General features: G+C 43.1%; 1 protein-coding gene across 1 annotated transcript in view; it reads right to left on the bottom strand.

The window, feature by feature from the left end:
- Positions 1-1054: 1054 nt before the first annotated feature.
- stk17a (serine/threonine kinase 17a) overlaps positions 1055-13370 on the bottom strand; it is a 45520-nt gene continuing 33204 nt past the window's right edge. Inside the window, exons 3-7 of the mRNA XM_050056083.1 lie at positions 10052-10199; positions 8614-8740; positions 8472-8520; positions 8192-8371; positions 1055-5929 (exon numbers count right to left, since the gene is read on the bottom strand). Coding sequence (XP_049912040.1) covers positions 5545-5929; positions 8192-8371; positions 8472-8520; positions 8614-8740; positions 10052-10199 — 889 coding nt within the window. The 3' untranslated portion in view covers positions 1055-5544. The remainder of the gene's footprint in view (positions 5930-8191; positions 8372-8471; positions 8521-8613; positions 8741-10051; positions 10200-13370) is intronic.

Genomic DNA, 13370 nt, shown 5'->3' with positions numbered 1-13370 from the left:
AACATTAAGCTCACTGGCGACAGCTCTGGTGGACATTCCTGCAGTCAGCATGCCAATAGGACGCTCCCTTACAACTTGGATCATCATTACATTGTGTTGTTTGATCAAACATTTGAGAGTGTCCTTTAACTGATTGTCTCAAACTGGCTCAGTGAATGTGAAAAGCAGGGAGTCCACAAAAAAGATTGACTTTGTAGTTACATGTTGTAGTTGTCTTTGATTTATCACTACTACTTATTTTTTACATTAATTTATTATTGGACAAAAGGCATGTTGTACTCTCTAGCTGTTGGTTAATGCACACGCAGCAGCATTCTCTGATTTGTTCAGCTGTTTTCCATGAGTACATAACTTAACACTGCTGCCCCCTGGTGGAGTGACCATGTATTGTTGAAGATGAATGCTGTGCATCCCCATTCACTGCCTTTGGCTTCTTCTACTTTGTTTTCCTCTTGAATTTGTTTTTTTAGAAAGTGAGTAGTCATACTTTCCTTACTGTGCATACTTACTGTATGTTTTGTGTCAGATCCCCTTGAAAACAAGATGGTTTATCTCAAGGGATAAACAAATAAACAACGGTGTGTGTAGGTCAGCAAAGTCAGTAATGAAAGCCACACATGGGTGTGTGTCAGGTGTGCTGCTGAGTGCTGAAGGTGCAAAACCAAAAAGCAGTGATGCAGGATGGATGTCTGCTGTGGGAAGGGAAAGAGTGAGTGAAAACATGAGGCTGCTTTTATAGCCTGGGAGGCCAGGTGAGCTCAATCAAGGCAACGACCCTCCCACATCTGCCAACGTCCTAATGAGGTTGGCTGGCACATCCTCAGAGACAGTGGGAGGGGCATCACAGTGACCACCCCAGGGCTCACCTGTGTAGTTATGATGCCGTTTAATCAGTGACCTGATATGCCACACCTGTCAGGTGGATGGATTATCCCAGAGTTGTCACTAACATGGATTTTTAATAAGGGTTTAGATTTTCAACTTTAACTAAAACACACTTTACATCTCTGTACCCTGATCCCAAATGATGACAAGAATTCTCAACACACTTCTGAAATGTTTATTTACAGTACGGGACATTCATGTACAAATCGGTTCCCACAGTATCGGAGCTTATAACTACATACACTACAAACATTTACAGTACAGACCCTCTGGAAGTCTACATAGCTCCACGTCTACATGTACAGTTTACAATGATCCGTCTTTATTGCTTCAGAGAGAGCTGAACCATGGGAAGGCCATCGTGTCAGAGGAATATGTGAAATGGCTCTTTGAACAGTACTGTCGAATATATGTACCTCATAAAAACCAAAAATAATTTGCATCATGTACACAGGATTAGAAAACTCAAAGATTCTGTCTCAGTAATATCTGCAATAGTACACAGAAACACCTGCAATGAAAAATAAAATAAAAGCTAAAAATCATCAAATATTTTTTCCAAGCATGGCACCAAATACAAAATGAGACAAAGTACAAACAAATCAGGAGGAGCTGGTCGTGTTCGTAAAGCAGCACGGACGAGGAAACAACGGGCAGGTGTCACCAAACATTTGGCTTCTGAATTCAAACATCATGAAAAGAAAGAAACGTGAGTCACTTCCTGTTGTTTTGTAATAAGTGCGATCAACAGTCCCAACTGCAAATCAACTCCGTCACTCGTCAGTACACAAATATGATACCTGGAACTGTGTGTGTGCTATTTACACCATCTTTACATACTGTGAGAGAGTCTCAGTGTCAGCTCATATCATCTGGTGTCTGTGGCAGGAGTTAGTTTACCTCAACCAAACTTGTCTGTTTCTACATTAGTCAGTGACATAGTGTTTCCCAGAATGCCTTTTGGCCCTTGATCAAAACATGATGGTTTGGTCATCCTACGTACTGAAACCTCACAGAATCACCTATGTAACAGAGCTCAACATGCTGTATTAAGCCTCCTACAGACTGTGAGAGTTTAGCAATCTTTTAGGTAGTGATGGCCAAATGAAGCCTCATGAAGCATTTTCTTTATTTTCTGAGCCCACTAGATGGCGCTTTTTGTTGAACAAAAGGTTGAAAGCACACTGAATTGCCAATCTTTGAGCCTCTCTCTTTAAACCATGAGAACCATTTAAAGCAAATGCTTCATGAGGCTTCATTTGGCCATCACTAGTTTCCAGTATCTTATACCATGACCACTAAGAATCCTTCATTCAACCGGACAGTACAACCAGACGCTTATGACGCCAGTGTTTAAGGTCCTGAAAACAATTTATTAGGACTGATGGCGTCTTACATGAAGATGTTTTCTGTCTGAGTTTGTTAAGAAAGTTTTAATTTAAGTCTGTTACTTGATGATAAACAGTTCAACTGAACATTTTTTGCCTGTATCTGTTTGGCTGACAGTTTTTCTGATCACTGAGAAAACGCTGATTTGACATAAAGTCAAAAAAATAAAAGTAGCTTTGAAACTCACAGACTACTTTAGCCATTTTCTAGTAGCTTAGTGCGCTACATTTCTCTGGGGATAGCCTCAATGTGGTGAAACATTTTGATGTAGAATAACCGGTAGCTCAGCTCACCACATTTTCACACTGGTAATAAATAATAACTACTACAGCTTATTTCTGAACTTTTACTTTGTTGCTTATTTAGTCATGAATGTTGTGGGAAGATAAACAAGACCTGGAACCAAGTTTTCAGGAGTTTTAAACTCCACATACAGTGAAGGTAGCTATAGAGCTGGGGGCTACGATAGTTTGCATAATCAATATATTAGTACTTTGTATTTAACAACATTTTGAGCCCAGCATTGTGAAATGTACTCCTATCTGTTCAGATAGATGTTGCCTAGCAATACAAATACAGGAATGACAAAACTTTTTTTAACTTAAAACAGAAGAGCAAGATCAAAAGTTGACGTTATAGTAGTTATACAAGTATATGAGGAATCTATATTTAAACTGGATTCATTTTGTTGCTATGTGACCATGATATGATCACTACAAGTTGTACATTTCACAAATGTAATGGCTGCCACAGAGGCTAAGAATCCCAATGCACAGAGCAACTAGTGATGGCCAAATGAAGCCTCATGAAGCATTTTCTTTATTTTCTGAGCCCACTAGATGGCGCTTTTTGTTGAACAAAAGGTTGAAAGCACACTGAATTGCCATTCTTTGAGCCTCTCTCTTTAAAAAAGGACCGCCATCTAGTGGGCTCAGAAAATAAAGAAAATGCTTCATGAGGCTTCATTTGGCCATCACTAAGAGCAACACACATGCACACGGCAGCTACTGTTGGAAATGATCCCTTATGTGCTGTATGTTGTTCAATAAGTGACAAGACAGACTGTACAAAAATGTTCAAGTCATTTCGTGTCTCCATGACATCATATGTCCAACAGAGCACTGAGAGGTTATTTTTTTAATGATTATTTCTCAGAGCTGTTGTGCCTTTACTGATAGGACAGTTTGATGCAGATTAGACGCAGGCTGGAATTGAGCCCACGGCCGACGCTGCCTTTCTACATGGAGGAGCCCACCCTGAAAGATCAATTTTTACTCTGTATAATTTCATTAAACTTTACAAAATCTAGTTCAGTATTGGCCGAAGAGATCCAGTATCAGTCAGGCTCTTAATAGGACAGAGCATCCCTCTCATAGACAGAGTGTGTGAGGACCCTCAAATAAATACCCTCAAGCACTCGCTGTGTTTGAGTTTCTCAGGATGAAACACTGAAAGTGGACCAATACGTTGATCAGTCTCAGTGTTAATTTTCATTTTAGATTTAGTCTCAGTCATCAAAACAAAAATTAGTTTTAGTCACCAGTCATAGTCTCCAGCAGTGTGTGACAGGTTTAAGGGCTGATTTACGAGCACACACTTACTGATCATCATCTGAAAAGCTCAACATCTCTCTATTTATGCTCTCAACAAATAACTAATGTGAGCCAACTAGGATTTGTCCCCAGGTTCATTGTAAACTCTGACTTATCCATGTGACTGTTAAGAAGCAGAAACATAACTTGTTTCTTCATGTGCAACATGTTAGTCTGGAGGTTTAAACTGGTGTCCTCTCACAGAGTTGGTGATTCAAACTAAACTTTCATCTCTGTCAGAGAAAACTGATCTGAGTTCAGACTGTTTACTTACAGCACAGCTACACTCACAGATAACTGAGCCTCCTACCTGCCTGTCAAACACCATCAACCCACAAACCTTCTCCAGTCTGGACTGAGTGGAGTCCTGCGGGGTGAAGCTGTGAAGTCTGCGAGCGGAGCTAGCTGCTAACAGCCACCGCTGCAACTAACAAACTCCACAAATCCATTCAGCAGCTCCACCATCCACAGTCAGACACACACGGCTGATTATTTACTGCTGAGTTACAGCTCACAACTCGCACCAACCCAAACATCCTGGTGCAGACTATTTACTGGAGTTTACCATCTGAAGATAATTGCAAGCACAGTCCAGCACTTAAACACAAATTTCATCTTAGTTTTTATTATCAAGATCTATTTTTAGCTCGTCATTGTCTCGTTTTCATCATAGAAAAAAGGTCGTCATAGTTTTCGTCAATGAAATTAGCACTGATCAGTCTGTCTTGTGCTCTGGACTTTGTCCTGTCCCTCTGGGTTTTTCTCTTGTTGAATCTAAATGTCCACACTTTCCTGCATGTGCAGACTCTTCACCTCCGAGTAACGATAAGTCCTGAGACTTGTAATAATACTAAATAATATCAATGTGTCAAAAAAGTTAGACGCAATTTAGATAAAAGCGAAAATATCCATTGCTATCTGACAAATTTACCACAAGGTCCATTTAGTAGCTAGTCCAAAGCTTTCAGTCGTAGTCAACAATCTCCCTCAGCAGATATCGTTTGACATGTTGTCATGCTGTAGTTTAAACTTTCAAAGTACTGTTTTCTCACACTCCCTGATCTGTCCATGGAAACTGGTCAAACTCCTGAGGAAGCTTGAGTGACACGATCAGAAGCTCCAGACCGTGATTTCTGCTCAGAGAAACACTGTGAGAGGTCACGTGTGCATTTAGCGTGCAGCCCTGCAGATGTAAAGGCCCCGTCTAGGAGGTGGATATCTGGATTCAGCCTCTGTCTCTCTGTCTCTTGGCGATGTCTCCCTGTGCGACTGATAGCTGAGAGTCAGACTAAGATGACAGCTCTGGAAAGAAGACCTCAAAAGTTGAAGTTTACAAACTCTACAGCAACGTGTGGAAATATCTCAGTGTCTTCATTTGGTCAGAAAAATACAACAGCAAACCAAATCAAGAGACATGACCCTACTGTGGCTGTTTGAGAAGGTGGAGTGGGTGGGTGTCAAGCGGGGTGAAGCATTATGGGAGAAACACATGAGCAGGTACTTAAAAAAATGCACTTAAATCCAACTGCTTAAATAAAATCAGAGTGACTGTGCAACAGCATCTGATCGTACACATACAGTATATATGGAGGGGAATTCGTAGAATCACAAGGCTTATCTTTGTTACCGTGACAACACTAACGTTTCCTCAGACAGTACTGTCATGTGGTGGGTGGGGTCAGTAGATGAACTCTCCGGGCACCTCCTGCAGGGCGCTGAAAGGCTCCTCAAACTTGAAGCGTTTGGAGATGGCCTTCTGCTCGGCAGCCAGGGCCTCCTTCTCTGAGGTGGAGGTGGAGGACTGGCGGCACTGACCCAGGGTGTAGGCAGCCATGACTATCAGCTCCTCCGTCACCGGGCCTTCACCCTCCTCGTCCTCTTCCTCCTCCTCGGCTGTGGTGGTGCTGCTGGGAGGTTCGGGACTACTGGTGGAGCTGCTGGTGGAGCTGGATGACACCTCCTGGTCCTCCGCTGGGAGGATCTCCTCCACCGTTGGAGGGATTTGTGGCTCTGGGGACTGAAGCCAGGGGTGTTTGAGACACTGCTCGGCTGTGGCCCGATCCCTGAAGATAGACACACACACACACACACACACGTACATTAATCTCACTGCTTCTGCTCTGTGTTGAATACATGGTTTCAGATTAGCAGGTCAATGTCTCACTTAAACTGGAGAGAGCTGAGATTTTAGATGTTTTCTAGTTTTAGTGCAGGTAAAAAAATCTTTCAAGTTTATGTCTCAGTATGTAATTCATCTAATCTAACAATAAAGCAAAGAATCTCTGACTGTATGCACGTGTTTCCTTCCCATATCTCGAGAACCGTTCATCCAATCTACTTCACACTTGCCAACTGAATTGCTGGCAACCCGAGGATGTGCCAAATTCTACTCGTAACACAGTTTTTTGAGGGTACCCGACCCGGTACAGGACTTTGGAGTGAAGTGTGTCTTCACAACAGATGGAGACAGAGAGCATCAGCGATGTAACTGTAATGAACGCTTTTGTTCCTGGACCAAAGGAAGCGCAGTGACAAGTGTGAAGTAGTTTGGAAAAACTGTCCTTGAGAACGTTGCAAGCTAACCAAAGTAACTCCTGCCTGTATGCACATGGCTTGGGAGGAGAGGGAGAGGGAGAGGCGCTGAGCTGCTGCCTGAGATGACTCTGAGCAGCAAGTGTCTTAGTGTGCTTTCACACCTGTCCTGTTTGGTTCGGTTCACTCAACCTCAAGTTCAAACTCGGGCAATACCTTTGTTGTATGTTTTTTAGTCCTGGTGAAGACCTGCAGTGGCTTTTTAATACCTCCTTTCTCGTTTTCTATATTTTCTAAGTGCCTGGATCGCCTTCCTGTGTATCAGATTCAAACTTTATTTAAACATAATTTCAGCTAGCAGCCGTGCATGAAGGGAGGGATGAAACGTGAGGAGAAGATGAAGAAACCTACGTGTTGTCACACATCACACCAACAACTACAGAAAATATATTTGCCATTATGTTACATTATGTGGAAAGTTATCCATGTAAGATAACTGTAACAAGATCATTATACACAACAAAATTCCATGACTTATCCAAAAATGTCAATGGTTTTTACTAGTGATGGCCAAATGAAGCCTCGTGAAGCATTTTCTTTATTTTCTGAGCCCGCTAGATGGCGCTTTTTGTTCAACAAAAGGTTGAAAGCACACTGAATTGCCATTCTTTGAGCCTCTCTCTTTAAACCATGAGCGCCATCTAGTGGGCTCAGAAAATAAAGACAATGCTTCATGAGGCTTCATTTGGCCATCACTACAGGGCACCTTGGAGCACACGATTAATCAAAATGAATATTTTTAACAGGAACATTTTCTGTGATTAATTAAATGAAATTAATTAATTCACACTGACTGTGACCTTCAACCAAACAATTCTAATCAGTTTATTCGTCAGTCTAAGTGAACATTATCCTTAATGTGTTCTTCGTGTTCACAAGAATGAGGCAGATGCAAGGTCACACTGACCCCTGACCACCAAAATCTGATCAGTTCATCGTTGAATCCAAGTTAACCTTTGTGCCAAATTTGAAGAAATTGCCTCGTGGCGTTATTGAGATATTGTGAGGAAAATGCTTCATGAAGCTTCATTTGCCCATTACTAGTTTTTACTGATTCCATGACTTGTCCAGGCCTGGAAAATGTGACTGTGAAAACTTTTCCAGTTTTCCCATGACCGTGGGAACCCTGTATATATATATGACTTTAATTAGCAGAGGTAAAAGCAGCCATCCCTCATGAGACTATGGTGTAGACTTGACCACAAGCCATATTGAGAGCTGAATGTATGCAGCATCTGGCTGCTCTCTGAAACCACAGCAGGAGCAACTGAGCCAGTGTTCGCTGGACACGTTTCAGAAGCTGAGTCTGATCTTTATAATGAAGTGTAGAGCTACCGCCCACACATATTTGTGTTTTACAAGCATAAATATTTTATGTACGATTACAGATTATTTGATGTGGTTTTAGATGACATTTTGTTGCTTCTTATTTTTCTCTGTCATTTTAAATGTCAGTATCATCGATCTCACAGCACAGCAGCTACCATTAAAACATACTTTTATCGAAGAGTCTTTCCTGATTTTACTCGAGTTTTAAGTTCATTTAAACTCCCTTTTATTTCCTCAGTTTTTATACACCAAAGTGTTTTTATCAGTTCTTTTAAAAGTTGTTGTTTCATGTCTTGTCTGTTTTAATTATCGACATGTAAAGCACTTTGTAACTCTGTTTTGAAAAGCTTTATATATTAAGACTATTATTACTATAGGTTAGGATAAGTGAGGGGTGGACTGACTGTGGCTGTTTGCAGAGCAGCGTCTGGATGAAGGACAGGGCGGCCTGGTCCAGCTGCTGCAGCTCCTCCTCAGTGTAGCTCACGTTGAGCTGGGAGATGTTGAGAAATGTTTCCTGCTTGTTCTCGCCCAGGAACGGAGAGATCCCTGTCAGCATCATGTAGGCCAACACACCAGTGCTCCTGAACAAACAACATGGAGCACAGTACAGATGGGGGTCAGGGCGGGCTGATATGGACGCACACAGAAAATCCATACTGCACAGCTTCAGAGTTTTCTTACCACATATCTGTTGCTGTGCTGATGGGCTCATAGTTTAGAATCTCGGGAGCTGAAAACACAAACACACGTGTTATTATTCACAATGACATCAGTGTGAGAACGACAGCAATGTGGTTGAAGTGATCGTTGAGCACCAACTCACCGACGTACTCCGGAGTTCCCATGATCTCCCTGAGCTCCTGGTGGCTGTTGACCATCCTGGACAGACCGAAGTCCACGATCTTGATGTCACCCAGAGGAGAGCTGCTGGTCAGCAGGATGTTCTGAGGCTGATGGCACATCACAGCACACGTTAGCGTTAGGCAGGAAACACATGTGGTCCGTGTGATAACTGAAGTGCCAAGATATAGCGACACACGTCTGCACCACCCAGTGTCTAATAGTGAGCTCGTGTTGAGATTGGTTACGTTATGCTTTTGTTTTGTTTCGTTTGCAGGGAGGGAGCTGCTGCCTTGGTGTTTCCTTTTGTTGCTTTTCATTTGGTTTTGCCCACTCCGGCAATCTTGATCACGCAAGGTGAAGTCTGTAAACACCTCTTGAAATGTTTTTGTATCAAATAAAGATTTCTGGTTTTTAATATAATGCTGCTTCTGGGTAGTGATGGCCAAATGAAGCCTCATGAAGCATTTTCTTTATTTTCTGAGCCCACTAGATGGCGCTTTTTGTTCAACAAAAGGTTGAAAGCACACTGAATTGCCATTCTTTGAGCCTCTCTCTTTAAACCATGAGCGCCATCTAGTGGGCTCAGAACATAAAGAAAATACTTCATGAGGCTTCATTTGGCCATCACTAGTTCTGGGGTGTATTTACCTAAACAGGGACTGAACCTGGTGCATGTGGTTGCGGTGTGCCAACACGCTTCCTTCTGCATAGTGATACGTGGTGATGGCCAAATGAAGCCTCATGAAGCATTTTCTTTATTTTCTGAGCCCACTAGATGGCGCTCGTGGTTTAAAGAGAGAGGCTCAAAGAATGGCAATTCAGTGTGCTTTCAACCTTTTGTTGAACAGAAAGCGCCATCTAGTGGGCTCAGAAAATAAAGAAAATGATTCATGAGGCTTCATTTGGCCATCACTAGATACGGTCGGTGGTGTAGTTTGGTAAACAGAAAATATTTCCTTCATAAAACTGCACAAGGTCTGTGGATTATCTTGAGTAACCTGGTCATGATTTCTGGAAAGAGACATTGCTGCTGAGTTTTTCAAATGTTTTGGTGCTTTGAACATTACACGCCGAGTGTCATCTAGTTTCATTATATTGGAGAGAGGGCCGACGTCTCTACGGTCCATATCTTTTACACTCAGCAACTCACACCAAATCTATCTCAACTGATAAACAGTACTACAGGTCAGAGGAGGAATAACTGTCCCTTTAAAACACACTTAACAAAACTAAAAACTAAACTAAAATGCTTGTGGCCCAGGTTTATGACTATTTTTCGTCCATGTGGCTCCTGGTATGAAAAGTTTGGACACACCTGCTCTAAAGTGGGATGCAAGAAATGCAAAATACGGGCATTAAGGGGCAATCAGGTGTGTGTGTGTGTGTGTGTGTGTGTGTGTGTGTGTGTGTCCGCTGACCTTCAGGTCGAGGTGGACTACATTGTTCTGGTGGAGGAAGGAGACTCCCTCCAGGATCTGCCTCATGAGCCTCTTCACATCCTCCTCACTGAAGGCCTCATCTTCCTGATCCGACACACACTGGTTGAAGATCTCACCTCCAGCCGCGCTGCACACACACACACACACACACACACATACAGTGCATCAGATTACAGTGCAAGCGTCTCAGTTCAGTGTAGAAGCATTGTAGCTCATCCAGGTTTTCCAAAATCTCTCCATTCCCTCTGCTCAACCTGTGCACGATCATCAGTGTGAAGTAGGATAAGTCCCAGCATGCAGTAGGCGAGAGGCGCACGCATATAGACAAACACATTCATCTGTAATTTAGTTTGGGTTTGGACTGCGGGAGGAAACTGGAGCACCCGCAGGAACCCCAAACTACAGCCTGTGTTCCCTCTTTCATCCACAACTTCACCAAAACCATTATGTAACTTGTCCTGTGTCAGACTTTTTATGGTGAATCCCACAAGACACCGTGGAAATAAATCCCTATCTAGCCCCAATGTGTGAATGTGTGTGAGTGTGTTATGACTTGCTGCAGGCGGCGACAGAAATAGCAGAGAAAACTAATTATGAGCTTCGGCTGAACGAGGCCAGCGCTGTTGACTGATCACTCTCACTTCACCTCTGACAGGAGAAAACAGGGTGGTGATTGTAAAACAAACAACACAATGAAAACTGTCTGAGCCGATCAGAAACACTTAAATCACTGCCTTCCTTCAGGTCCCTTTAATTTCCTCTGACCTGAGATAAACTCTGATGGATAAACTCAATTAGACTGGGTGTGTGATTGAACAGAAAAAGAGAGAGGGCAGTCAGGAATAGACAAGGCGTCCCCTCAAGGGTGCTGCTGAATTAGGCTTTATCTCAGAGGAGGGTGGAGAGGGGGGAGGAAGAGGAGGAGAGGGGAGTGAGTGTTTTGGTAATTCAAGGTGAGAAGAGAAGGCCTTTAACCTGACTAAAAACACTGGCAAAACAGACCTGATGCATGTAATGAAAGTCAAACAGTTCCCCACAGAACCTCCATGCTTTACCAACACGTTCTCACTCTCTGCTCGTCAAATACAGCAGCGTGGTCAGTGGCCCGACACGTCATGACAGTCTATGTACCTCTCTAGCACAACTGTTGGACACTCTGGGATGGCGGCCAGTGTTGTAGTCAAGACCACCTTAACTGAGACGAAGTCAAGACCAAGACCAGACCAGTGTCAGTACCACACTGCATGACAATAAAATAAACCAGAGGCCCTCCTTACATTGATTGGCATTTGGTAATCAGTATACCGCTGCAACCCTTCGTAACGTACAGTGCAGGAATTGAAATTTACTTTTTTACATGGTGGCACTGGTGCTCCTAACTTCAAAAGGTTAGGAGCACCAGCAAAATTTTGGGAGCACCCACCGTAATGTAGGAAGCACCAACAGTGTAATCGATTTTTTTTATTGCAACACAAAGTCGACATTATATTGTATACAGTACATTGTATGTGTATAGTCCACTTATCATGAACAGCTTTTTCAGTTGAAGACATTTTTAGATAAAACACCACTGTGAATGAAAGAGAAACCTTAGACGATGATAATACTGATGATGACTGTCATCAGTATTATCATCGTCTAAGGTTTCTCTTAACGGAGTGTACATTCCTCTGTTCCCGAGGGGCGGTATCAACGGCTGTCACTCAAAGTGCCCCTTCACGCAATTGGAAAGACGGAAAACCAATCATAGTCAACGAAACGTGTGACGTAGGCTAGCACAACGCCACTGTAAACAGACCAGCAAGCAAGTGCAGCATGCAGCGGAGATGAGCTGTGATGATGTCTGGGAAAGAGTGTTGCCGTCTTTGCGGATTTCCTCCTCACTGTGGACTCCGAGTTGCATGGCTGTGATTCCCAGCTTGGTCGCTTCCCTGACCTGCTCCACCATGAGAGCAACTAGCGGAGAAACAACAATAGCCACTGGGTTTTCACTGAGTCCCATCAATGGAGCCAGTTGGTAAATTAAACTTTTACCAAACCCCATAGGAAGGACGGCAAACACATCCTTTATTTCAATAAAAGCTTTCAGTGCAGCTGTTTGTTCTGCTTTTAAAGAAGTGCCTTTATGATTGCATGGCCAGACTGATCTGCAGAGCGAAACAGAATATGAGCTCGCGAGATTAGGATGGTTTCCCCAGGCTAGTTCAGTGGTATTTTTCCTAAAAAAGCCTTTCAGCGTTTTCTTTATTTTCTCTTCTCTCCGGCATGAATTAGCTTCGGCTTCTAGTTCTGAGTGACAGAAGTGCCATGGTCGCGGAGTGATTTGAGGCTAATAACCAATCTAAAATCAGGTCAAGGTCAAGCTCACGGTCACAATTTCAAGCCCTGCAATGCTACGTTCTTAAAATAACTTCTTTGATTTTTTGGTTTCACACGAGACATGAACAGCCGTCTCCTGGGTGAAAGTGCTGTGTTTTTTTGACCCATCCACCTCACCTTCTTCCCATCCTATAGGGACTTCCTTGGGCTTTATACAATGGCCGTTGCTTAGAGCATCCAAAACAGACATGGCCCAGTGTGTCTCGTAAAGAGGCTAAAGGCTGCCGCAGTGCGTTGGTATCTGATAAGGACCACTGGTCAAGCGTCGGTAGATGGAAGAGATGGACGTGAGAACATGTTCTGCGTGCTTATCAAAAAACACAAATTAGACTCAGGCTGTCATAAACAGGAATTATCCTTTAATCTCTGTGGGTTTTTTTTTAACATTTGATTGATTCACAGCCACAGAACTCAGACAAAGACTGTGGCAACAGTAATACTGCGCAGCTAAGTGCGCGTCGGGGTTCCATTCCCCTGAAGGAAGTTATTTTTCAACTGTCAGCGGCTCACTATACATTATCCCGCTTAGAACATGGCTAACTACTAAAACATTCAGTGATGTGACACAAAATAATGATTAAAGCACGTATCCATGGCAACGGCAGCCTAATGGTAATTAATATTGAATTCACCCTTTGCTAAGGCCCGCCCCCCCCCTTAGTTACTGTTGCTAAGTCCGACAAACTTTCCACTGTCGCCAACTGCACTCCCTGGAGAAATACTCTCAAATTTCTACAATATGCATTTGAAGGATATATTCAGGACGTCAGACTGACACAGCAACGAAATCAAGGTAACACAGTGTGTGCAGATGAACAGTGTTTAGCTTCACCCCCGTGCCGCTCCCAGCACCCAGACTGGCAGCTGGACTGTCGGGGGGCTGCGGAAGAAGTCAAACAACGTTCATCTGCGCACAGTG

Source organism: Epinephelus moara, chromosome 11 (genome assembly GCF_006386435.1).
Source record: "Epinephelus moara isolate mb chromosome 11, YSFRI_EMoa_1.0, whole genome shotgun sequence".
Classification (NCBI taxonomy): domain Eukaryota; kingdom Metazoa; phylum Chordata; class Actinopteri; order Perciformes; family Serranidae; genus Epinephelus; species Epinephelus moara.
Note: the sequence above shows the minus strand (reverse complement) of the source record. Positions and strands in the feature narration are given on the sequence as shown.